The sequence below is a fragment of the Cygnus olor genome, chromosome 3 (assembly GCF_009769625.2).
Source record: "Cygnus olor isolate bCygOlo1 chromosome 3, bCygOlo1.pri.v2, whole genome shotgun sequence".
Classification (NCBI taxonomy): Eukaryota; Metazoa; Chordata; class Aves; order Anseriformes; family Anatidae; genus Cygnus; species Cygnus olor.
In genome coordinates this window covers 93273355-93299855 of record NC_049171.1, presented here as the reverse complement: position 1 = coordinate 93299855, position 26501 = coordinate 93273355, and the positions used below count along the sequence as shown (strand labels likewise).

Sequence of the window (26501 nt, the reverse complement as noted above, 5' to 3'; positions counted from 1 at the left end):
ACAAGTTTTAATTAGGTTCATAAACTGATTAGAAGCAAACTGAGGAGACCCAGGGAAGACTTAAATAAGTACAGGTTCAAAAGACAATTGGGCTGTTTTCGTCAATAAGAAATCCATTGGGTCTTGCTAAAAACACAAGTCACAAGTACCTCCAGAAGAGCTTTGAAGTAAGAATAGTTGAGATCTAGGAAAGTGCTGGAGACACAACGTATCTACGTCTGTCCTTATACTTTCCCCTGTGTACCCACTCCTGGCTGCTGACCAAAACCACCCAGGTGAGGTCAAAAAAACGCTTCCAATGAAACACCAGTCCCCTTACTTGCCCTTCGACTTGCGGATCACTCGTTCTTTTCAGGCTGAAGAGGACACTTGGCTGTGGGACAGCCCACCCAGCTCCTCTTCACCACCACCAGCGGTGAGCTGCAGGTTTCTTGCCATCCCACACATTGCTGCCTGTTTTGGACATGTTTTTTGGACACAACGGCACAGTTCCCTGACTGGGAGCTGCAGTCCCAAGCCAGCTGTGCAAGATGCTGTCACTTACTCAGCACCTCGCCACAGGAACAACAGAACAACAGACTTGACAGACCCTGGATCTGACAAAGCAGTTTTGTTTTGTTTTTTTTTTTTTCCTTCCCACCTCCTCTTATGAGGAACATATGTCATGAAAATGCAAGATAAAAACGTTCTGGTATACACTCAATAATGTATTCCAAGAGTAAGAAGCCCCAAAAGATTTTAAAAAGCTTGTCATTCTGACAGATGAAATTAAACTCAAAATCTGGTCTTTCCCCCATGCCCAGTGATGTTAAGGAAGGATGTAAAGGAAGATGTTAGGATCATGAAAAAATATTACACTAGAAAGCAATCATTATTCAACAGAATCAAGCCAAGAAACAGACAATTCATCTGTGCTTTTAAATAACTCAAAGATTTATCTTTGAATTTTAACAACATATAGAACTCAGGAGATATTCCAGTATCAAATATAATTCACAATGACAAAATACACTATTGGATAGGAAAGGGATTTTTATCTAATTTCCATTACTTAATTCAAAAACTTTCAGTCACTACACAGCACACAAATTCAGCTTATATGGAAGATCATCCTTCAAAATCAGTCACACAAGACAAGAGGTGCTATGGTCTTCTTTTGCAAAACCGAACAGAAAAGCTCATGGTGACTGCCAATCAATCAGACCTGGGGGGCGGGGGAAGACAAGTTTTAAAGAACAGGTCCCATTCAGGAGCTCCCAAGCACACAAGAAGCCAGGCACACAAGGTGCCTTCAGACAGCCCATCAAATTATAAGCAGTGATACAGACAGCACGTTGTTCCTCAGCCGCATTCTGCAAATCCCCATAGAAAATATCTGGTGAAACTGCTTACAAGTGTTTTGAATTAACAGCCAAGTCTGTAAATGTTTCTACCTTTGGTGAAAGATTCAGTCAGTATTTTGCAAAATTTACCAGAAATTACAGTATGCAAAGAAGAAAGTAATCTCATCCTGACCAACCCATAATGTGCTTTTTAAAATGATTAAGCTGTTTCAAATCAGGACTGTCACGCAGCAAATTCAAACACAGAACAACAATATGTCTTTCGGTCACAAACGCTGTTTGTGAAAGAGCATGCTGACCTACAGCAGGGGTAACAAGCAGCTGATAAAGCAGCTTCTGAAATCACAGAATCACAGAATGTGATTGAAATGCCATAATTTCAACCAACCATCAAATTAATATGGTAAACTTAACCTATTTCTCTCCTGTTCCGTCACAAATGGTATTTAGCACCAGAGCAGCTTTTTTGGTAGGCAGCATATATCTTCAGAACCTACTGAACAGAACAGAACGAGGCCGTTTTGTACCGGTGTTCAGCAAGGTCATTTAATCAGCTTGTACCATTGCTTCCAACCATTAAAAGTTACATGTCTCCTAAAACAACGCTAAGTCTTAAGAAGGTTTTTGACTTTCTATTTTCCCAGTATGTTTACACCAAACCAAACTTCACTACAGAATTGAAATGCACTCTACAAGATAAAGAAAATATGTAAAAATAAACAATAATAAAAATATTTAACAGGTCTGGTATTCCAACATCAGATAAAATGCAAGAATTCCCCAATGTGTCTGTTTTATATGAAATTAAAAGGAAAAGGAATACAAGAATCAAAACCAGTGTAAGTATGCAGTTTGGCTGCAGACCTGCAGCTAGACCTCTGAGAACAAATGAAATGTATGACAAATATTTGAAAAGTAGGAAATATATTCAGAAATACAGTTACTGAAATCATTGCCTTCAAGTATTACCCACTTCCTTGCATGCTGGGAAATATTAGGGCTATCGAACCCCAATTTAGACCTCTACTGCTTTGCAGTAGACAAGAGGACAATGTGTCGATTTCATATGCTAAGAACATTTTGCATGTACTCAAACACAAAAAGACATTTCAAGCATATGAACAACTACACTGAGCCACACAACCCGACTGCCTCCTTGTGAGGCACTAAATAGGTTTCAAAAGTATGGGGGGAGCAACTGTGGCATGGGATTTAAATGTTTCTCCTTTAAAAAAGTTAGTACTCTGGAAAATGCAGTCCAGTTAGTTCTATTACCCTCCTGATTATCCTAGATGAAACATTTCACTGATTAGAATCAGAAGAGTTCACAATTTTCTTATTTCAGCTCCTCAGCTACTGTCATTCCTCTCCCCAAAACCCAGGGGTGTTCTCCCAACAGTTCAACAGTATGACAATTCCTATGCTTTACCAGTAGAATAAAATAGGTTTTAGAATTACTGCAAGATATAACAATGAGTTACTATGCTTTCATTTCTTCCATATTAGCTGTAACTCCGTGAGCCCCTAAATCAAACAAAAACTACTTACCGTACTAAACTAATAAAACTAACTGTATAGCTATGGCCTGCAACCCTTTATTCATTTGTCTATGAACCATGCCCTCAGCACATCCCTGTGAAGGAAAGAATGATCATATATCTGTCTTCATCTTGTCTGAAAACAATGACATTTTTCAGTAAGAAAAGGGTCCAAATGGCAGGTGTCAAAGAGCTTTAGCTTCACACGTGGTGCTAGGAGGCAGAAAAAACAACAGCAGCGTGTGGCCATGTCAGAGCTGTACAGAAGCTGCCGTACAAGTGCATATCTGAAAAGAGCAAACCTCATAGCCTGTTAAATCAATCTAGTGCCAGATGCTGTTATCTGAACAAAATCGGTGCTGCGGATTCATCCCCAGAAGAAATACACGTCCCATGCCTGTAGTGAAAAGTGAAAGACCTAGTGTGGCACGTCTCGAGACTGAAGGTGACAGTTACCTGTGACTGCCCCCACCGTTTCTATTGACAGTTTCAGAAAAAAGGTCCTGTCATTGCTCATAAAGCAGTTGGAGTGGAAGCTCCTTTCTGCTCTTGCACAGGACTTTAAAATCTGAACTGCATGTCCAAAATCTACTTCCAAGTTAACCATGCAACTAAAAAGCAGTTGGTTCATTTACTTTAAACACTGTAGTACAGTAGGAACTCGAGAGCAAGAATCAACTACTGCTCTTCTCCGCGTTGGAGCAGTGCTATGGAAAGAAATCATGGCAATATGCATATTACAGGTTACTATATTACCTTAATAGAAGAAAACAAGTTTAAAAATAAAAAAAGCACATTTCATGTGATTACAAAATGGTAGCAGTAAAGTACATCCAAAAGAATTAATAGTAATTAAATATATCCACAACAACTAAAAAGTTACCTATCAATAGCCAATTAACATCAATATTAGAACAAAGGAAGGACAGTAAAAAAGGCTTCAGGATTGACACGGGAAATTGAAGTGCAAGAATCTACGTATAAAAACAAAATAGACTTGAAAACTGATTGTTCCTTATGAGTACACTTTATAATTTCAAGACCACTCTGCCAACACTCAGTTTTACACAACTAAATTATCTCAATGACCTCAAGTCACATTATAAAACAAAAAAATATGGCCAAATACTGACAAGATTTTACCTAACCTCTTTTCACCCTGGGGGGCAAGCGAGTCAAAGAGCACAACTGATTTTTGCAGGCATGCCTTCAAAAAGAAGAAAAACACGAGGTGATGTGAAATGCTCGTGTTTGATACATTTATAGAGACTGTTGAAACAGAACTGCCCAGATGTGTACATTACAAATATGGCAGGCCGCAAAAAAGATTACCCCCCAAGCCTCGCAAAACTGTCCCAAACCGAAGAGCAGAACAAGCACCCTTAGCCCTTGCAGCTCTCAGCTCTCATGAGCTCAGTGAAGCCAATGGGCCCGGCAGCGCTGCGAGCCGCGGCAGAGCGGAGGCAGCTGCAGGTCGCAGAGCAGGAGGCTGTCACCACAGCGGTCCTGCTAGCAGCCCTGGCTCGGCTTAGCCGAGCAGAAACCCCTGCAGTGGCAGCACGTGGGGAAAGCTGGGGTCTCATCCGGTCCTCCTCCAGCCGAGCAGGATCAGGCAGAGTCGAGACGCAGCCTATTCAGGTTGGAGCACTGTAAAAGTCACAAGGTTTTGGAGAATAAAAAAAAAAAGGCTGAATTTATTATTTTTTAAAATAGACTCCTGCTAGTACAATAGTACTTAACACTACTATTTATATTTTGTGTTGTCACCAATGTTTAGTAACTGGGGAAACTGATGTCTGCCTAAAAGTCTGCGTAGTTTTTCAACTATAACATTTTGCTATTGCGAGCACCGTCCTATTCACGGGGCCATTCTGCTGTGGGGCACCAGACATTTAAGACACCGATGATCCATTAAGGAGAGCCCACCAATTTCTGTAGTGAACACAGACTTCTCAACCATCTCATTTGCCAGCAAATTTCATAAAGCATTTAGATTTATTACAAAAATTGTACCAAGAAGCATTACATGAACAGTCCACTTGAAGTTATCTAGAAAAGCTACTAGAGAAAAGCTATTAAGAACATGCTACTCCATTGCTATAATTGCTGGCAGGAATCATTTTTATTTGGAAAATGGGCAACACAAAAGCAGCAAGTGCTGTGGCTACAAAGCAGTTCATTAGGCCAGACCAAAGGCTAGAGTTTAAGGTCATGTTAACTCTCATGGAGACTTTGTCCCTACAGTGGAGCATAAGTGGACGAGACCACAACATATGGAGCAAAATGCCTCTTGGAGAACGGCACCCCCAGCAATTGTCATTTCCTTCAGTGCTCATTCAAAGCACTTTGGAGGAAGGCCAGCTGAAGTTTTGGTGCAGATTTCACTGCCTTGATTCACACAAAACCCTGACCTCCACAGGCCAAGGAGGCACAGACTGACAAGGGGAAGCTATAGGGTGAGAGCAATGCAAGGCAGCCTGCCCAGAGAGAGGAAACACCATTCCCCACTGCTCCTCCTCCCTGCTCCCTCCCCTAGTAAAGACAAGGCTGTATCTGACAATACTATCTAAAATATTTCCAAACTACAGACACTTTCTGGCACAGCGCACTGAGCTCTGAAGTATCCAGGCTTTCCACATAGCAAAAATAAAAATAAATTAAGAATTCGGGAATCAGAATGATTGCTGGCAGGAAAACATCTTTGAGGTATTGTGTCATAAGAAAACGTGTGACTGCATTTTTCTAGCAGTGATGTTTCTCTCACTTTTCTTTGATTTGGAATTCGTCTTAAAAAAAAAAAAAGCTGGCTGCTCTAGCTCACAGCAGATATGCCTCTTGTGTTTATTCTCTAACTCAACACACTTGAGACAAATGTTACATAGAGTAAATGGTGCTTTAAGCAGAGCTTGTTAAAGTTATATGCTGCTCTCTCAAGTAATTTCTGCAAATTCAATCGTCACGATATTCTTACAATTTTTAAAGTCCTCTTCTTTTTTTTAATACAGAAAAAAAAATTAGCTTTCACAGTTTCCTCTAGTTTATGAATATTTCAAAGCTGATAAAAAAGAAGTGTTCCATTCTGTCCATCAAAGACATTGTTTCTGTTCATTGGAAGAAAGACTGTATATAGAGGTGCTAGCTTAGTGCTCCGAGCAAAACCTATTATTATTCACCTATAAAGGAACTATAGCATTACAGTATTATAAAAGATTACAGCACACAGAAAAAAAATCAAGAAGGATACCAACATTAAAAAAATATCTTTTAAAACCAAGATGTTCATGGATTAAAAGTAACAATTCCTTAAATTTACTTTTCTCAGCCATAGATTTAAAGGTAAGAACATCTGAGTATCAACAAGTATAATTATTGTCTTGTTATTAGGTTACACATTTTTCTCCTTTGGGGCCTCTGGAGTTCTTTCACGTCTTCTCTAGTCTCCTCCTCCTCCTCATTTTAAATAATATTATTTTACTGATATCATATGCAACCACTGGGCATCTACAGCACGAGATGTTAATCTAAACTGAATGCATCACCAAATGAGGTAGCTAAACATTAAATGGTTAAAGGATAGACAATAGAGCATCTAAAACACTGGATACATTCTCATTTTCTGTTACAGAGGCATGTATCAACCTCAGTCGGGAAAAAAAACAAACACCAAATCACCAAATCCTCACAAACCTGAAACAGATTCACAAAATTCACATTTTTACAGAAACCAAATTCCTTTAGTAAGGCTCAAACCAAAGGAAAAGCTGACAAAACCAAGTAAATGATATTAGTAAAGTAAAAGTTCAATCAGGTTGTGCTAGCCTTGTTTTCCCCCTTTTAACAGGGAATAATTTGTTCCCTCAGGTTGTGACAGATCCACACTGGAGACCTTCCATGAGTAATATCACTAGAACTGGCACAAACATATGTTGAAACATATGCTGAAAGACCACTTCATTTAAAACATGTTTTTCATCCAGTTACAAACACTTAAAAAAAATTCTTCCTCTGGACTGAAATTTCTTATGCCTCATTTCCAATCAATTACTTTTAAACTGAAAAAAAAAAAAAAGTCAACTAAAAAAATAGTGAGTCATTCTTTTCGTTAGTTATCCAAATATGAAGCACAGGATAAGATGGCATTCTAGCTTTTGAAGAGAGATCCCTTACATCTGAATCATAAAAACAGCTAAATTATTTTTATGTCCTACTTTTTACATCACAGTTTGAAAAGTGTTTCTCTGCTTAAAGATATCTTCCACGGTAACTGGACAGTCAATCACCTGTAATTCTAGCAATTAAAATTTCTTTAAAATAATGTAGAGTTTCTTTAACACATTTATACACCTTGTGTGTATAAATGTACACCTGTACTTATTTTTTGTAATAAAAAGCTTTGCTTATGACTACAGCTACAAATATTTCACAGGAAAAAAAAATCATGGAACATCTTTTTAATCATGTTAACCCTCTTTGAGACCATTTTTTTTAATGGGGACGTGTCTTAAAAAGCCTCGAGGGCCTGTGGGTCACAATTACACGGTTCTAAGCAAATGCACTAATGAAAATAAAATGGTTAATTCATCCTTTTCAAATATAACTGCTTTCTCTAACAAATGAAAATTTCATACCAGGAAGCTTGTAATCAACTTTTTCTTGGAAGGCAAAAAAAAATAGAAAAAATCCAGCAAGAGCCTAAACCCAAAGCTCTAATAAATACAACCACAAAACAAAACCATGCAAAAAACACATTACTGATGTCTTCCTTCCCCCATTCAAATCTTTGTTCTCTCCCTCATCACACACATCATTTCAAAGTGAGAACAAATTCTTTCAAAGCTTTTCTGCCAATTTACATCTGGACTGCAAGAAAGAAAGGTAAACTGAAACTTCACGGAAGAATCTTTGCAAAAGCATTATAAAAGAAGAGAACACGACCAGAACCCACGCCTGTAAATACCCGCAGAGTCTGCTCCAACTTCTGTGGCTGTCATTAGGTTCTTATGTCTGGATCCAGCAAGATGAACAAGCAATGAAGAAACAAGGTCTTGGGGTGATTCTTTCCGCTTTGGGTAAAACTACTGAATGCCAGGTAATCACAGTGGTTGAAAGGCACCTCAGGAGACTGGTGAGTGTAACACCCTTGCTCAAAGCAGGGTCAGCTGCAGCAGCTTGCTCAGGGCTGCCTCCAGTCAGGTTTTGGGCACCCCCATGAACACCTCCAAACCTACTATGCATTAAACCAGAGCACCCGGACCCTCCATAGATGAGAACTGAGGTTTTGGTAAAATGAGATTCAGAGCTTCTTCATGGCAGTAAAAACACTCAACATCGTGTATGCCTTTCACAAAGAGTACGCATCTGCCCCAGCAGTCTGACAAACAAGCAGAGATTTAAGAAGTCAACCAGTTAGTAAACAAGTTTGTTGTTTACAAACAGTGCTACAAATAAAAAAAATAGCTTTCTCAAATGTTGTAAGCAAAAACAAAGCCTGAAATAGTTCAGAAGTGAATGGAAATATTTGCAGTGCCAATTCTTGCAGTAATAGAGTAAGCCCACTTAATTTCAAGTGTCTGATGTTAAGCTGTTAAGACTCTTCTTGCAGATAACTAACAGCTGTTACTTAAAAATAAAGATTTGGAGATCAGGGGTGTAGAAGAAGAGGCAATCCAATATTAAAACAGTAGCTGTCCAGATGAAGACAAGAGCTTATCTGAGAAACTGCACAGCAGTGCAGCGGTGCAGAGCCCGGAGGCACTCTGGCCGCAGGGGGTTATGGAGAACATACGGCAGGGAGGAGCACGCAGCGACGCAGCACCCTGCAACACAGCACCACGTCTCCTGCCCTCGGGCACCGGCTCAGCTCTGCTGGCAAGTGAGGCAGGTGGCAGAGCTGAGCCCCATCCAGCCCCTGCTCAACAGACCAGGGTGATCGCTGCCATCAGCAGCCCTCGGCCTGAAGGGTGTGAAGCTGGGTTCATCCACCAGCATCGTCACACGCCACAACATGGCCAGGATCTGCACTACATCCTCCCAGGGCTTTCCATGGGCAGGATGCTACGAGGCTGGGAGCATCTCTGACGCCCATTAGTTATTAATACCTCACACCAGAGCGTCCTCGATTTGAGTTTAATCAGACCCTGAGAACCAGAACAAACATTTCACAAGCACTAAGTCTGAATTTCCCCTGAAGGTCCAAAGGGCTCGCAACATCACCATCACCACAAGCACCATGTGATTTATGAAATTTAATTATGTCAACTGTGGCACAGTAAAGAAGAAATCCCAAACTGACGTTTTGTCATGAAATCCAACAGAAGCTAACTTACATATACTTCATAAATAACAAGTAGATACGAACTTAAACCACACCCACATGTTCTATTGAAATTTTGAAGTGAGACATTTTATGTTTCAGCTTATACTGAGAACAAAAATCAGTATTTCAGACTACATAAAGACAATTTACATAAGTAAAGCCTCTTGCCCAAATTGCACTGTATGAATTATAAATTTTAGTTTATTAGTTTATTTAGTTTATTAGCATTAAACTAGATTAGATGATTTTTCCCATAATGCTGGTGTTCCAATTCAACCACAAAGTAATCAATTTTGCACCTACTGCATTGCAGAATAAAATGTATTTACATTATAATCAGCATTTAATTAGCATCTTTAATTTATAAAAAGCTAGAAGAAATTCCCTATAGACCACAAAACTTAGAAGAATATGCTCTGAATCAGATGTCGCCAGTTTTTTCTCTTCACTTAACAACGTTAAGTTTCTTCTCTTTACTCAGCAATGGAACAACCCTTTATTTAAAATCCTGATTCCAGCAGAAAACATTACTCCTGTCAGACACCAACCCATAGTACCAGCTTTATGGAAAAGAAGCCAGTGAGCGGAAAAATAATTTCCTCTGACTTGCTCTGCTAATAAGGCTCAGCAGGGTTGCCTCTCCCATGAACGGTCTTCCCCAGAAGCCGTCAGCCACCTCAGGTAAGATGGCAGGAAGGCCCAGAGGGTAGTGAGAGGGTGAGGAGACCAGCTAGGGATGAAGGCCCGCTCCTGAGCTGAGCAGGGAAACAGCAGCAACAGGCATAGGGACGGCCTTGCACATCTCTTTAAAAGGAACGAAGCATCCCCTTAAAAGCCTTTGCTGCTGTTGTTACTTGAAGAAACAGGATATACTAAAAGAATCCTATATCAAGATTTCAAAATTATTTCATTTTAAAGCATTCAGATTGACAATGTCTCTTTCTATCTGCTTTTATAGCAGATTAGATCTATGTTTTCTTCAGACAGAGAATCACCGAGAAGTAATGCAGGAATATCCACTTCGATTTACTTAAAAATGACAAACTAACCTCTAAAAAACAACTTTACTAAAATATGACAAATAATTTTGAGCTGCGATTTTACACTATGAGGGAAAACCTGACCAGGAACAGGTAATAAATGCATCACTGATTTTAATGAAAGCCTGCTTCCGAAGAATATTTACAGTCACAATAGTGACAAGAGAATCATCCGGGGAAGCCGTATGTCTGAATTGTTTCCCTGAAACATTTCTGTCAAGTTCAAATGTCAAAATGTATTTTATTCACCTGTTACTGCCAGTACACTCCAATAAAAGAACTGAACAGGCAGTAGGCATGTTGCCTTAGCTGCCAAATATGCTTAATGAAATATGAAAATTACTTAGGTTTAAGAGAAAAATTTTATGTGAAAACCAATTTAATACTAGCAATAGCTATAACTGTATATAGATGGACATTTTTTTGCCCCCAAAACCAACTGCCAAAGTTTTTTTTTACTTGGAAATCTCCACAGACATCTGAGCTGTCTGAATAGCATTTGATGTTATACAAAATAATCTGATTCAATTAGAAACTGTAACATTACTTGCAGTTGCAAAAAGGATTAAAACGAAAGCATTATTTCTGTCTCAGTCCCAAACTTGACTTCAGGACTGTTTGAAGGAAATAAAAATAACTAACATACAAAATTTCTAAAAGGACACAATTAAATTTACATTTCTACTTGATGTCACTAAAGCAGCCCACGCTTCCCCAAATTGAAAAGGAATGGGAAAAATAATGCACTCTCTCCTCTGTGCCCTTTTCCTTCCCAGTGCCAGTTGTCCCTGTTGTTCCTGCTAGAAGGGCATGGACCTGAAGAAGGTGCTTCATGTAACTTGTGCTTTTTGATGTTTCCTTTCAGACATAACTCTTTCTTGTCTCCGTATCGCACGCTATGACAAATGGATCATTTCTTACTCCTTCCACTTACTCATCATTGACAAAACTGCTGGAATCCAGTTATAGAAAGGAATTATTCTCAACAGGCACCTTCAGTTACACGTCTGACACTGCAGTCATCTAAATCTAATCCCTTTTCAAGCTGAAATAACCTACTCAAAGGCCCTTTGAGACACGCAGCACGTCTATATTCTCTGCCTCTCATGCCTTGAAAACATCACAAGTATGCTGAAGCATCTCCCGTTGCTGTGGCTTCTTTCAATGTCATTCATGAAGCTTTTAAGACTGCCATACGCTTTCTTGATACCAGAAGTTAAGAGTCCAGACTAGCAGAGCATCGAACAAAATTACACCAACTTCAGGTGCAACGTGTGCAGCACTCACTTATGCACGGCCAACAGCCTCTAAGAGCTGATGGCCTGAAATCAGACAGAGAAAGGAGATTTTATATAACTGTGGAGTGAAGGAGCCCTTGCTTTATTTATTGACAGATACATTGCATCTGCTTTTCAGTCCTGAAAGATTCTCAGGCTATCACACCTAGAAGTCATTAATTTTCAAATTTTCCTAAAATCCAAGCCATTTTCCTTTTTATCAAGGTCTGTAACAGTTGATCTCGTGACACTGGGGGAATTTGTTAGCAGCTGTACAAATGTCAGTTTCCTGAGGTCTACTACTCAAAACAAACCTGGACACACTTTCAGAGGGAGAGGCAGAGACTTCAGTCCAAACTTTGGATCTGCCTGAAAAACTTTCATTTTCACCAGATAAATAGTATTGAAACTTCAGAGAATAAACTCTTTCCCCATTAATGACAGTATTTGTGCATACGCTCACTCTATTTTCCTAAAGTTTTCCGATTATTCTTTAAATATACATGAAACCCACACATATACATACTAACAGAGATTTGGAATGAAGAACTTCATCCCAAAGATAACTCTGCCAGTTAAAAGACATTGAAATCAAGGTATGTAACAGAGCATTATTAGACTACCTAATGTAATCTAACCACCTAACCCAAGCTTCTGCGATTAGCATCAATGATAATAGTACAGTTTAAGCTCAAAAAAATAATTAAATCTGTATACTACATCTCACAACAATAAAGGGAGCCCTGTAAGAGCTGAAATGCAGAATACCAAATGTGGTTTCACAAATGAATAGGTATGAAGTTTGGCAGGATCTCAACTTCAGTAAAAACATATTACTGGCAATCTCACACAAATGGAAAAATGCTTACTTCTGCCTTATGTTCCTACAGAACGTCTACTTGTAGGGAAAACACTATCCAAACTTACAACCAGGTCAGACTGTGCCATAACATTCAGTCTTATTACCTCACAAATCAATGGATACATCTTGTATTTATATCATTTTAATCTGGATGCTATCAGTATTGATCACTCTTTGAATGCTTCTACTTAAATTAATTCATGACAGGATTCCACAAGTAATTCTTGCTGAAGCCTTTTTACACATTAAAGATACAAAATTAATATTCCCAGTCTTTAGTAGTGGAAAATGTACTGGTTGTCACATCTATTTCATGACAAACTCACTTGAAACACACAAGCATACCTTTGACAACTCTATGAACGCATAGGATAATAGAATAGTATCTCAAGTATTTCAACTGTCACTTGTTTTAGAAAGATAGTATCAATACAAATCACAAATTAACATTTTAATAGTTTTAATTTACATTCACCTCTTGATATCAAAGATTTTGTTAGCATAGTAATTCCATACTATCGTGAAGCCATGCTATTTCATCTCAGGCAACAGACAAAGGCTAGCAGGGTAAAATGTACAGACGTGGATAATGAGAACCACCTTGCAAGTTCTTGTAATCAAAGTTCTGCAAATACCAGTGAGAGGGAGGATTTCCTATGCATAATTTCACTTATTTGAAATATGAAGTCTATGAGCATTTCTACTTTTTGTAACCTTTAAGTCCAAACCCATTTGTTTTCAACCTATGGCTCACAGGTTTCTTCCAGAAGGATCCACAAAGGAAAAGGATGGAAACCAGACCACTACCAGGAGGCTTACATTCTCTGAAGTGAGTTCTGCATTGCCACCACTAAGTTTTCAATGACCTGCAAACCAAAAATATATCAAAAGATCCACTTAGATTCATCTTAATCATTATCTAAACTCTCTTAGCTTCTGTTTGAGCAGGCAACATCCAAATCTGGTTACGTTTCATTTCTGTTAAGAGAGAAATAGAGAGGACTGAACACTTTTTTTTTTTAAAGATACATGCCATTAAAGAAATAAGGCCAGCTGAAACCTACAGAGACATTGATCCATACATGCTACTTTTTGAAGCGCTTAAAACAGTGGTATAGCAGCTGACCTGAATGCCTACAATTTTCTGTTTTGTTTGAGATCAGTATCAATACCACATTTGGACCATTCAAGGTTCACATCACTAAATGTCTACAAGACTAAATACACGACATGACCCCTTGTCTTCACGTAGTTTCTCCCAGTAATTGACTAAAATCTAACCTTCCAAGCCTTATGACAAATAGACGCCATTTTAGAACTCTGGAGTTACATGAAGCAAACGTTCTTCAGCTCACTACAGCTAAAAAAATAAATAAAATGATCTATTATTGGGTAAAAAAATCATAGATGCAGCTGTTAAGATTGTCTCCAATGCTCATCATGAGAAGCAATGATTTATTATTACGTCACATTTTTCAGCTGAAGTCCAATCCTCAGTTTTAAGCTTGGGCTGTACACTATCCCTTCACTCTCACAAACAATTAGGGGAGGAAAAAGAAAAGAGGGAACCATTTTCTTGACAACCCACTACACTGAAGAAACAAAGAATGCACAATTTAAGCGAGTTCAGAGCTATTGCAGTTTTATGTCAACAGCAAGGCATGGCTAAAGGGACATGTGGCCTTTTCTGAGGCAATCTTTCGCACTAGCAAGTTTCTTTATAGTATATTTTGGTGCCTCTGTCTTGAGAAATATCATGAAAATGCCCTCACCCTTACTCCCTGACTTCACCCTCATTCATTCTGCACAGGTTCCTCCAATAAGTACCCAGTTCCTCACACTTGCATTCCTCAAACCATCCCTAGATCTTAGCCACCAGCCAGATGCCTCCCAACAAAAGGCTCCTACCTTTTCCTGCCAATAGGTACAAGAGGGCACCCAGTGCAGAGATGCACTGAACAGAAGACAGCAACTTGAAAATTTCACCCTTCAGTACCTCTACCAACACTCCAAACATCAAACAACCAAAAGTCATCACAAGTTAGGGTGTTCTGGTGACCCTTCAGAGAAAGAAGGCTGTCAGACTGAATTCAAACACTGATGCTGAGAGAAATTAGCATGTTATAATGGCACCTTATGTTATGCTCACTCTGCTAGATAAGCCCTTCATGGCAATCTCTTAGAAATTAAACTGGTGAGAACCTTGTGGTGTTGAACAAATGCCAGAGAAGAACTCCGAAAGTTATAACCACGTTAAATGGTTACAGCCTATATCATTTCAGTCTGAAACAAAAAGCTTATTCTAAAACTGTTAGGTACCCTGCCACCTCAGTAACATACATTTGAATGAACTAGTTGTGTTTTACTGTAGCAATCTAGCAAATTTAAGATCTAGTCATCCACTTTTTCCGTTCATCTATCATTTCTGGGCTCTGGAAGTAGTTTTAAACACAAGAGTCCAGGCCTTACTGATTTCTATGGCAGAAATAGCAACACTTGCTCATTGAATATCCTTTGCCTGACTTCTCTGAATAAGCTTTTACCTTTCAAACTTCTTGTTCTTGCATCTGCAAATATTTTTTGATGCTTCTCCCTCTTTACCTGACTTCTGTTGTACTGCAATATGAGGTGCCTTCCAGCTGACTATCTTCAAAAGTATATACAATTTATTTACCTGAAAATAGCAAAGATCTACATGGAAATAGCATATGTACAAATTACTGCTCATTAGGGAACGTAACACTGAAATCTGAAAAGTTATTTTGCAATCCTAAATATAACAAATGACTTCTCTGTTTAAAAAAAAAAAAAAAAAAGAGTGAGAGATTTTGATAAAGTTCTTACATTTATGTGATTTGCTGAAGTAGATTTGAAATCAGTGCATTTCCAACTGAAGAGTACAAAAAGTTGCCCTTGAACATATTGTTACATGCTTTATAGCTTTATGTCTCAAAATCTTCCCTAATTATGTAGAAGTAATTTTTTTTTTTTTTTTTAAATCTTTGGAAGGTCTGAAGACATTCACACATTGAAAATACATAACTTCTTAAACCATTGCTTGATGCTACTGTTCATATTCTCCCGGAAAAAGAAAACCAAGAAGGAAAGTTGTACGACTAACGTAACCCCCCCATACCTCCCCCAGTTGTTTTCCCATAGACTGTCCTGGATCTGAACCAAATTACATGTCCTAGTGTTCTGGAAAAATTTACTTTTTCATCAAGATTTAGATTTCTTTTCACTAGTTACATTTACTTCCTCACCACCACCACCACCACCTCCCCACCTTTGCACTGTTCAAGTCTAGACTCCCCATATATCTTATTTCTATACCTAAAGGCATTCATAATCCCCTTGGTCACACTAGCATAGTCCCAACTAGATCTTGTTTTTATCTTAAAAACTGTAAAGTTGTTTTTTTGCCTGAAATAGAATTTAAAGATGGCATTCCATAATTATCTGTCAAATGTATCACTTATAAAGTTTGTTTAAAGAATTTCAAATTCATGCTGTACAAACCCAAAATTATCATCTCCTATTACACCTGTCCTACTGTTTCGTTATTGCTTACCCATTCTTTTTCCTTCCCTCAGGAAAAAAATGAGTACAGATTCTAATGCTGCCTACAGTAAACTTTTAAAACAAACAACTCTGCTGTGGAAGGCAGGGGAATCTTTGTTTTCTTGGACTACTTCAAATTGCAAGATGACTTCTGCATTTCCCTTTTCTATACAGCATGGATTCAGCTCAAGCATGACACCAGTCTGTGGATACATCAAGTCAAACACTGGATACTATTTTGAATGCTGTGACTTATTACAGTTCACATTGTGCTGAACAAAAGACCAGTTATTACCTAACTTTATGTATAATCAAGAGTAGCAGGAGGAGAAAGTCTCTATGCAGAGTGAAGATGCTATTTAAATATAAACATACACAAAATGTTTTTTCATTTGAAATGTGCACGTTCATGATGTCTGACTGTTGTCGCAAGTAATCACAAAAGAAAGTTTATTTTAAATAAGGGACAGAATACAGTTTGGTTGCAAAGCACTACATAATTTAAATCATTTTTAGTGATCATGTCTTATTCGCACACATCTTAAACTTGTTTCTCCCTAAAATTATTTATTGTTTAGGACTTCTTGTGACTTCACTATGGCCTGCAAGAAGTGAAAATATAACAAAAAGATCTTCAGTGCACATTTCAAATGTGTGTGTTGTTTCCGTGGAATATGTATTCCTTTCACAAAAACTTTCTAAGATATTTTCTACCTTCTGTATCACACATCTAGTGACCTAAAGTGCGTAGGTATGAGTACATAAATATCATCAAAAACAACTTGAAGAAAACATAATAAAAAAGAAATGGGAATAAAGTTTCCCATATCCCTACCCCTTTGTATTCTCAACAGACTTGAAACAACTGCATTAATGCAGCAAGCAATAGCTTGTAAAAGGATGCAAACCAGCTGAAACATTTGACAGACAGTGTTAAATACCAGAGGATTCATATCAACCACTTTATTTGAAAAGGTGCTTTGATGTTGGCTATCTTTCATGTACCTCTTTCATGGCACATTAATAAGGAAAACTGAGATGGGGTAAATTAAGTCCCAGGGTCATATCTAGAGTTACAGCACTGCGGGTACCTGATGAAATACGGATTAATGCTGCATGAGCACTGAATAAATAAAACCACTTCTGTTAACCACTCAAACAAGTTTTACAAGTAGTTCTGAATTTTATTCGGCAACTAGACTTCAGACATCTTAATCCCCCCACACTGCTTTGAAACCTAATTATCATAATGTGAACCCGAATGTTAGGTCCCTTTCAAACTGCGAGTGCTATGAAGCAGAAAAGTAATGGGAATTAAGCTAGTGTAACATTAGAAATGTAGAGGCATGGAACTTGAAAGTGGCATTTGTTAAAGCTGAGAGAGCATAATGTAGATATTCAACAACATAAAACACACATTTAAATTGAAAAGGATATTTAAAGCATGTGCAGACACCTATAAAATACAAGTGGACCTAAAACCCTGTAGAACAAACATTTCTAAATCAATTTCTTGCCACCAAGGTCCAACTTCAAAAGGTATTAAACAGTCCTATTCTACCTTAGCAGAACATTTCTAAGTATACTAAAGCAGACGATTTAAACGTTAAAGAAAACCAAATGAGAACTTTACAACACATTACAGACTTTCCCCTATTCGTCACAGTGCAGAAGTGTTTGAACTTAAGCAGCAGTAAATTATTAATTACACTGCTTATAAAGCCTTGAGAGTAAGGAAAAATTTTTCTGTAAGCAGTAGCAAAGGATTTCATATTAAGTTAAAACCAAGCATAAGAGAAAACAAACACAAAGCCACCTAGAAAATAACACCCCCCAAATACACTTTCCTGGCTGCATTCTTTACCAATTGCTGAAAGCAACCAGCAATTCATGATACCTGTTCAGCTTTTTTTCTTTTTAAAAAAATGAACTGAAATACTTTAATGTAACAAATACATTAGAAAAGCTGGGCCAAAAGGAGTGCCTGTACTGTGACAGTGGAACCGCTGAGATAGAAAGAAAAATTGTGATTTCATTTTTCCAAATATGATTGAGCTGCTCGTCTTGTCCTGCTTTAGTAGAATTCATCTGGCATTCAAACAGCTTTCATTTCCACAATGCCTAGAACCAGCAGCAATCAAAGAACAACAATTGCAGTGATCTAAATATGGAATAAGATTCCTGAATTTTTTCAAGATTTTAATTTAATCCAAAATGGCCAGTGAAATCCTAAAAATTCATCATCTGCCATGTAAATGCTGAACACACTGTTGTTTCATTTACATTTCTGGTCCTGTTAAAACAAATACACTTGTCTAAAACAGAACATCTGTTTTGGTTATAATACAATGTATCTTTGGCAAGAACTCACAATAGAACTAACATAAATAATCAAGAATATTTATTGAACCTTGTAACAAAAACTGATTTGTAACAAAAACCTGAAGACTAGATATGACTGTCTCTGGGCTCTAGTCCAGTCCTAATCTAAGTCAATAAACATAGCTCTAAAAGGGAAACTACACTTTAAAAAAAGTCCTGCAGTTATTTAAGTTGGATGTAGGTATCTGAAAGTGTGTTGGTTGTAAAAATAGTGAAAAATATTTGCTTTAAATCAAAAACTGTCAAACTGAGTCCAGACAGGTTTTAAAGCCACAAGAAAAAGTGTGTCACATGCCTCATTTCCTACCACTGTCTTCTCTGATTTGTCTTCTCTCTGGCAAGCTTCAGTAAAATTATATTTACTTCGTAATTGCCATTGCTGAGGACTTGTTATTTTAACAGTTTGCTTTTTGTATATTTATTAGCATCAGTAAAACACAAAGAAGTCATCAAATAAAATAGTTACGTTTGAAAGAAACTGGCTCCCATAAACAAAATTATTTTGGAAATCTCTTTTGATACAAATACAACCAAAATATTTTAAAGTGAGAATCAGTTAATTTGATTATTGTCACTATTTCACCTTTTCAGCTGTGTATTCTCATTGATGTCTGTGGTTAAGTGCTCGCTACAGTCAGACTCTGAAGTCTGGGAATATCTTCATGTACAACTCTAAAATGACTGCCCAGGACTTTAGCACTGGAGAGAATTTCAACACATTTCTGTAGATAAATACATGCATAGTGGCATTACAGTGGACATGCATAGACATACATGTAATCACCAAGTATTCAGGTGGTTATCATTAGCCTTGATTAGAATGCACACCTGTCGAGATTATTTGTGCATGCATCAACTGCACACACTTCCTTCTAAAATAACACACTTTGTTATTGTCTCCTTTCCTTGAAAATGCATGATTCAAGTTCTGTATGATGAACTGGACAGAAAAAGAGTATGAAGAGATTATTTTAATAAACAGTTCTGATTTTATTCTCCACTTCTAACCAATAAATAAAATTTATATCATATTACAAGCTTTATTTGCCAAAGAAGCCAAAGTCTGTAGTGCCTCTCTGTCTTTCTAAATGCCTTTTCTGAATGACAGCTTAAGAAGTTAATCGGGGTTCTGATTTTAAAACAACCCAAACTCATCTGCCCAGAAATTTCACATTTTGATTCCTTTGAGAAAAGGATTGTAAATTAAATATCATTGGCAATTATCTGAAACGTGCACAGAACAATTAACTGAGTTCAATTTTATTAGGCAAGGATTTCCAACTTTGTGCAATTTAGTGCATTAGCAAGAGGCAGAATGCTTTGGAAATGGTATTGTGTTAGATGCAACTGATCAGTTTAAGTACTGAGGTGTGGATTTCTTTTTTGTCTTTGTTGTTGTTATTTTTCTGTTCAAACACTAAACTGATTTGGTTTTTTTATTATTTATTTATTTACAATTGCAACCTGCTGGAGCAGATCTTCTTTACGAATGAACTGCTGCAACGTTACTTAATTTGCTTCTCACAGACTTTAGATGCAAAATAATTTACAGAGATAACTTGATCCCAAATGCATACAATGGGTTTCCACAGAAGTAGTTAAAGATCTCTGTTCAGCCTATGTACAATGCCCTCGTTTTCCTCTATCATGAAAAAACAACATAATCAAGGAAAGACTTTATACATGGAAACAGAATCTTTTGTGTGATCTGAGAATGCATGGTCTGTGGGACTTTTTTCTTCCATTTTTAGTAAGATGATCACCAGAACATATTCTTCCAAGCTGTTACTCATAGCTTCCCTCAAAAAGGTAGAGCAGTTCTCACAATGTATGCCTACTGGCACCCATTGCTCAAGTGATAATTCTGTACTAATTGTTCCTCAGTTATTGCTTGTGTTTTTGAATTCAAACTGACAAATTCCAGGCATTTTATTTGATTATCAAGTGTGTGTATCTAGAGTCATCCTTCCTTTCTATTACTAAGAAATATCAAGGAGATTAAGGAGGAGTTTTCTGGAGCCAGAAAGCAAACAGAGCAACCACCTTGCAGGATTCAGCAGCATGGCTGCGAAACTGCAGCACTGGTTAAGGCAATGAAATGGACATAAAACCATTATAGCAGAAAAGGCAACATGAGAACCCCAAATCTTCAAGAAAAAACTCAGTCAAAACTGTCAAAATGTGAGAAAAAAAATACTAGGACCACAAGTTCAGTTTATCTGTAACACCCCCTCCACAGTATGGGGCCACAAAGGTCAACAGCATCAAGAGTCACCTGTAACATACAGTACAACAGCAACAACAACAACAAAACTTACACTCTTCCAAACTTTCTTTTACTACACAGTACCTCAGTGTTCTACACATGAAATCTTAAGTAGGAACCAGCTTTCCATCACACAGGAGCACATCATAAGGAAACACCATTAACTCTAATACAACAGAAATAAATACTGAAAGCAAGAACTATTTTGATAATGGTTGTTTTCATTTCCAGGAATCAATCTTGAAAGTCAAGACTATATTCATATATTTTTCCTACAAATATCACAAGAAGTTTTGGAAAAAAACTAAAAGTAAGAGAACTATAGAGGTAGTAACTGACTTGGTAACCTATGTAACTTCTTCCTTAGAGAATTTATACTAATTCCTGCTTCACCAGAGCTTTTAATCATTTCTAAGCTTTACTCTTCCTCTCTCCCCCATCAATTATTTTGCAAATTCTATAATCTTGCTCTACAAACAGGGAGAAAATATTGAAGCAAAAGAAGAAAACAGTATGAAAGCCATCCACCACAGTATTGCATAAATATTTTTTCTGTATAAACTAAACTGTTATTTCCATTTTGGAGCATATGGCCAATAAATAAAACCACTATTACTTTCAGACAAATAGTTTACGCTAACATAATGAATTTTTAAACTATATGAAATGAACAACAGTGAAATAAAACATTTGCCAAGAAACACACAAAATGAAGTATTTTTCATTCTCTACTGTCTACAAAAATCTGCTGTTTTGTACTTGGATTCAAGAAATAGGATGCATAATTTCACAGAAGCTTGAAAAGCCTCCTTCCTTTGCAAATCATTAAAAAAAAAATCAGAAAATCCTTACTATGTCTCTTAAAAAGCAGATTGAAGTATGCAAACGTAAGCTCATTTGAGAAACAAAGACCAAGTGCAATTTAAATTAAAGTATAATGTAGTAGGAAGAATACATTTGTTGAACATTTCTGTAAAATAACTTCCTAATCTATGTAAAAAAAGTTCCATTAACTGTATATAGTAGTTTTAAAAGAAAAAGGTCAGAACTTTCTCAACAATTTAGATAACTTATTTCAGCATGCTAAGATAGTTAAAAGTAAATATTGCTCTTAAACTTCAGCACAAAAGATAATCTAATGTCAATCACCAAAAATGCTTTAAAAACATATTAGGTGTGAATAAGAAAAAAGAGAAGTTCTGCATGGAAGAAAAGAAAGCAATATAGTACAGTTACAATCGAAACCAAACGCAGAACAGTTTAGTTTGAACAAAGTAATGGATAAAACTTGAAGTTTTAAGAGGACAAGTCACTAGGTATCAACAAAACATTTGCTAAGTATTAACACGATATTTATTTCCAGACAACTTAACACACGGAGAATTAGCAAGCATTCCATACCAGGGTCAGACAACACAAGCTCTATCATTTGCATTTAAACTTCATCTATCAAGAAATGAACACACAATGCCAAACACAGATGTTGGAGCTACTATTCTCTCATATTTTGTTGTCATAATATCAACAGAGCGAATCTCAGGAAGAGAAAATAAACTGCTTCACTGAGTCTCTTACAGACTCAGGAGAGCTACTTCCATGCTCTGAAGAGCTACACCCTTTTTTCTTTGGCTAGAAGGATGGGTCAAGCTTGACTCAAAACGGACAAAGCAACAAAAAGAACCACTTAAAAACATTACATTTAAAAAACGCCTGTAAAGTTAAAATATGCTGAACTGATAAACACCATGGCAAGCAAAGATATCTTACCAGTAAACAACATCCAGTGGTGCAAAGTATTTCTTCATAATTAAATCAGCAAAGTAAGCTTCTGTTTCTCTGCAGGCTGTGCCATTGCCAATCACAACAGTGCTACAGCTTTGTGTGGGGTAGAAAAAAAGAACAATTATTTTTAGCTATTTTTTTTTAGGCTTTTTCATACATAATGTTCAGTGTACATCAATGACCAATACATCTTGTTTTACACAATACAATGGCTGTATTTAATAAGAACCTATTCCTTGTAATATCACACTGCGCTTAACAGGTTTTCAATGTGACTTGAAGAGATGAGTCAAAGTTTTCACTCATTTGTAAGAATGGCAATAGCTGGGGAAAAAAAAAAAAGGTATTTCATATTCGTAAAAGAAGTGTAATGTATTTGCAGTCCTAAAACTCATTCACCTGGTATTTCTTTCATCTGTTATGCATCAAGAAAAAAAAAGAATGCACAAGCAACCAAAATCTTAATTCTTTAATGGGAACATCATAGTTTGCAACAGCTTGCAAGATTATTGGCTGTGCTGGGGGCAGTCAGAGGCAATCAGCTATCAAATCACAAATGTTTAAAGCCAATCTAACGCTTAAAGACAAACTCAGCTGTATACTCTGGCCATTCAGCAACTGATTCAGTGAACTGATGTCTGTCCATCGGGGTTCCCAAAACGGTTCAATACAATAAAATCATGCTGTCCCTATTTGCAAGATCATCTGGAGATCTATCTGGGCAGGGTTTTTTTTTTGCTTAATAAACATCTTAAAACTAAACAGGGCTTTTGGAACAGGGAAAGATCAGTGAGTGGTTTAGAGTGGGAAGGGGGGGAAGATAGTGTGGCTATCTTTGTACCTTAGCTGAATGTTAATTTCTATTCCTAAAAATAAACGGATTGACAGAGCTTTATGGGAATACATTCATAGCATGCAGTCTTAATCATAGTCATTGTTTCATTTCATATGCTTGTAATGTATACATCCTGTAAAAGCATGAACACAAAGGAAAATAAGCTCTGAAGTACAGAAAAAACATGAATAATTCCAATTAAATCAGTAAAATTTTGATTCTCCCCAAAGGCCAGTATTGATACTGCGAAGATTTTCATTATGTTTAGTGAGAACGAATAATAAATGGAAGTTTCCTTAACATACTTGAACTGTTGTAAAAGTCTCTTTATCTTCTCAGCTTCCCGAAATCCTTGACCAGAATGCAAGTAGACAATATCAGTATGGAGTATCTGACCTGGAACAAAAGGCAAAGCCATTTAAAAACAAAATAAAAAAAGACAAAGGCAAAACGAACAAACAAACAAACACATATTCCAAAGCTATTTCCTGCTGAACTACTCAAGTTGATGATTCACAAATAAAGCTTTTTAATAAGCCACCTTTCCCCTTTGTTTTTGTATCTGGTTAGAAGAAAAGCATGGTGGGCAGAGGACAAAAACTCTTTGGCTGCCAAAGCAAATTGAGCTGATGCATTTTCCATTTCCCCGAGACCATATCCAAATAACAAATAATGAGCATGTAGCCATAATAGACATATAAAATATTATATCATCAAAAGAGAAAAGTAGCAATTTACTGCAGAAGATTTAATGCTATAATCTAGTAATTTTTATTTTATTTTTTAAGGCGCATCCACCAAAGAGAGATGACAATTAGGAATTTAGTCTATAGACCTGCATTCCAAGAGTACCAGAACTCCATTGTCAGCTCTTACCATGATCCCACCTATCAAATATGGAAATAAGCATGTGTTAACTGATACTTAGACCTCGTGGTACAATGCAAGCTAATAACTATTTACTTCAGCTTCATTGCCATTTTAACTCATGTCAGAAACACATTTCTTACACCCTCTCTGGGCTTGCATATTTCCAGTCAAAAGCAAAGACAAAATAAGGAAAACAATTTCCTCTTGCACCTAAAGAGGTGTGTATCCCCAGATCAAGCTATGATGCACTGGAAAGGCTGTCTTCTACATCTGTCTAAAAATGAACTAAAAGGTTCTGCAAATACAACATTTCTGACTTCTCACATTAACACACATACTACTTTAACACAACAAAAGGTCTGATAAAGTGTCCAGATGTCCAAGATACTACCCATGAAAAAAAGCTAATTTATAGAAAGCACTTAAATTCAAAAACTCTTTGTTAATAAAAATGCCAGGTGTTCTCTTTGGTGACTACTGAGAGGCACAGTTATTTGAACTTGTATTCAAGAAGGCAGAGGGAATTTTAAATTCTATTTTATTAAGGAGTAATAATACCAAAGGAGACACTGAAATCCATGTGCAAGAAATTTAACTTTGTGCCTGAAGAAAGGAATTTGCAAGACAGGATGTGTGAAAACCACTAAAAGCTTAACCAAAAAAAAAAAAAAAGCAATTTGATAAAACGTATGGTTTTGAAAGTACTCCTTCCTGCAATTGAATATATATATGTATTTTTAATAGTCCTTTCAAAAAAGATGAATATTTTTAATTGAAACTTACTGGTTGGTGAAATAATAGCCAACTTGCAGCCATGCTTGTAGCCAGGATCTACTCCCATCATAGTACGACCCCTCACAGGGCTGGTCAGAAGCAACTGCCGAAGATTTCTCCCAAACATCATCACAGACTCTTTCTCTGCATCAGATGTCAACTTCGATCTTAGAAGGATGAAAGCAAACATCATTTTTCCCTGAATTAGTTCTCAAATGCACTTTCAAGTTGTTCCAAATTTATAAGTTTTTTTTTCCACTTATGTTTTCATCATCTCTAACTAAATATTAGACTTTCACTCATGTTTTGGAAACTTAAAAAAAAAAAAAAAGGATCAATTAGAACCAGAGAGAATTGTATAAGAAAGTAAACCAACACAAGCAGCGTAATGGAAACACCAACAAAAATGTACACATACCAATTAACATTCAAACATCAACTCATAATTTTGAGTGGAGAACAGCTTCCATTGAAAACTGATACCTACTTGCAAAGAAAAATGGATTTGAGGAGGACACAGACTGAAGTTAGAGTAACTTCCCAGTTTTGAAAAAAAATCACTACCCAGAAAAAAAAGGATCATCATTTAGGCTGAGAGCTACTGGAGAGAATGTGCAAGGGCCTACCCAATTAATTGTTAACACACCATGACTTTTGAGGCGTTTAGCTCCATCTATGAATTAAGTTATTTAACAGGTATCACAGAACCATGTAGATTTGATGCATTTCTGTAAGGGATTTCTCTGCTTTCTAAGAACCAAACAAACCAGAAGGTTCCCAGGGTCATGATATTCCTTACCGTTCTTTTGCATGTTCTTCAACTGAAAGTAGTAGTTAGTGCATTAACAATTTGATTTCAATGACATTAAGCAAGAATGCTTACTGGACAGTGCTATGTGAGACAATTCACAGCACTGTTGAGTGAAGGTGTACAAGATGCACGATGTCTTATTTGTCAAAAGTGTCCAGTGAATGATTGGTAAGGACAAGTATTTTCGTCTCAGTACAGCATCTTACATAAACGAGCAAAACTGAAAAAGCAATGCGGACACAAATATTCATTATCTATATGATTTTTTTTTCCTTGCAGACACTCATTGACATTTTCAGCTCCGTTACATTGTCCATAACTACAAGAATTAGGCAAGCAAAAGCAGTCCAGCAAAGCCTCTAAAGAACTTAGTGTTGCCAGGGCCCTTATTCCCTTTTTCTTCTACACATCACTAAAAAATGTAATATCCGAGCTTATTTTCACAGAAGAAAAAAAATGAATTCCAGTTAACTAAACTCTGTAAGAACATGGTGGTGGGGGTACTACTCAAGTTGTTTAAATCAACCATTGCACAACACCTGAGTCTCATGCAGGCTACAAACCAAACAACTCTCATGGAGGCTATTTGACACAACTGGATATGAAGCTGTTCTGGGTAATCTTTAAATGTGGAAAAAATCAAGAATCTTCACTTGAGCAATCCCAGAATCCATCAAACACCCAGCTCAGCCCTATCCCATCCCACAGCAGTACAGAGGAATTTAAAAAGTCTTCATCTCTCATTTGTGGTCTAGAGGTCCTCTTGCCAATCTGTGGTAAATGCTTGTCTCTCCAGCTCTCAGTCATTCACACAATCCTTGTGTGCAGCTTGTGGGTTCAGAAA

The 26501-nt window shown here is 37.1% G+C and overlaps 1 protein-coding gene across 12 annotated transcripts in view; it reads right to left on the bottom strand.

Annotated features, from left to right (window-relative positions):
- SRBD1 (S1 RNA binding domain 1) overlaps positions 1 to 26501 on the bottom strand; it is a 127268-nt gene that overhangs the window by 69957 nt on the left and 30810 nt on the right. For all 12 annotated transcript variants that reach the window (XM_040552524.1, XM_040552535.1, XM_040552531.1 and 9 more), the window contains 3 exons: positions 24856 to 25013; positions 23508 to 23598; positions 22353 to 22460 (listed from right to left, as the gene is read on the bottom strand). In XM_040552524.1, the coding sequence (XP_040408458.1) occupies positions 22353 to 22460; positions 23508 to 23598; positions 24856 to 25013 (357 nt within the window). The remainder of the gene's footprint in view (positions 1 to 22352; positions 22461 to 23507; positions 23599 to 24855; positions 25014 to 26501) is intronic.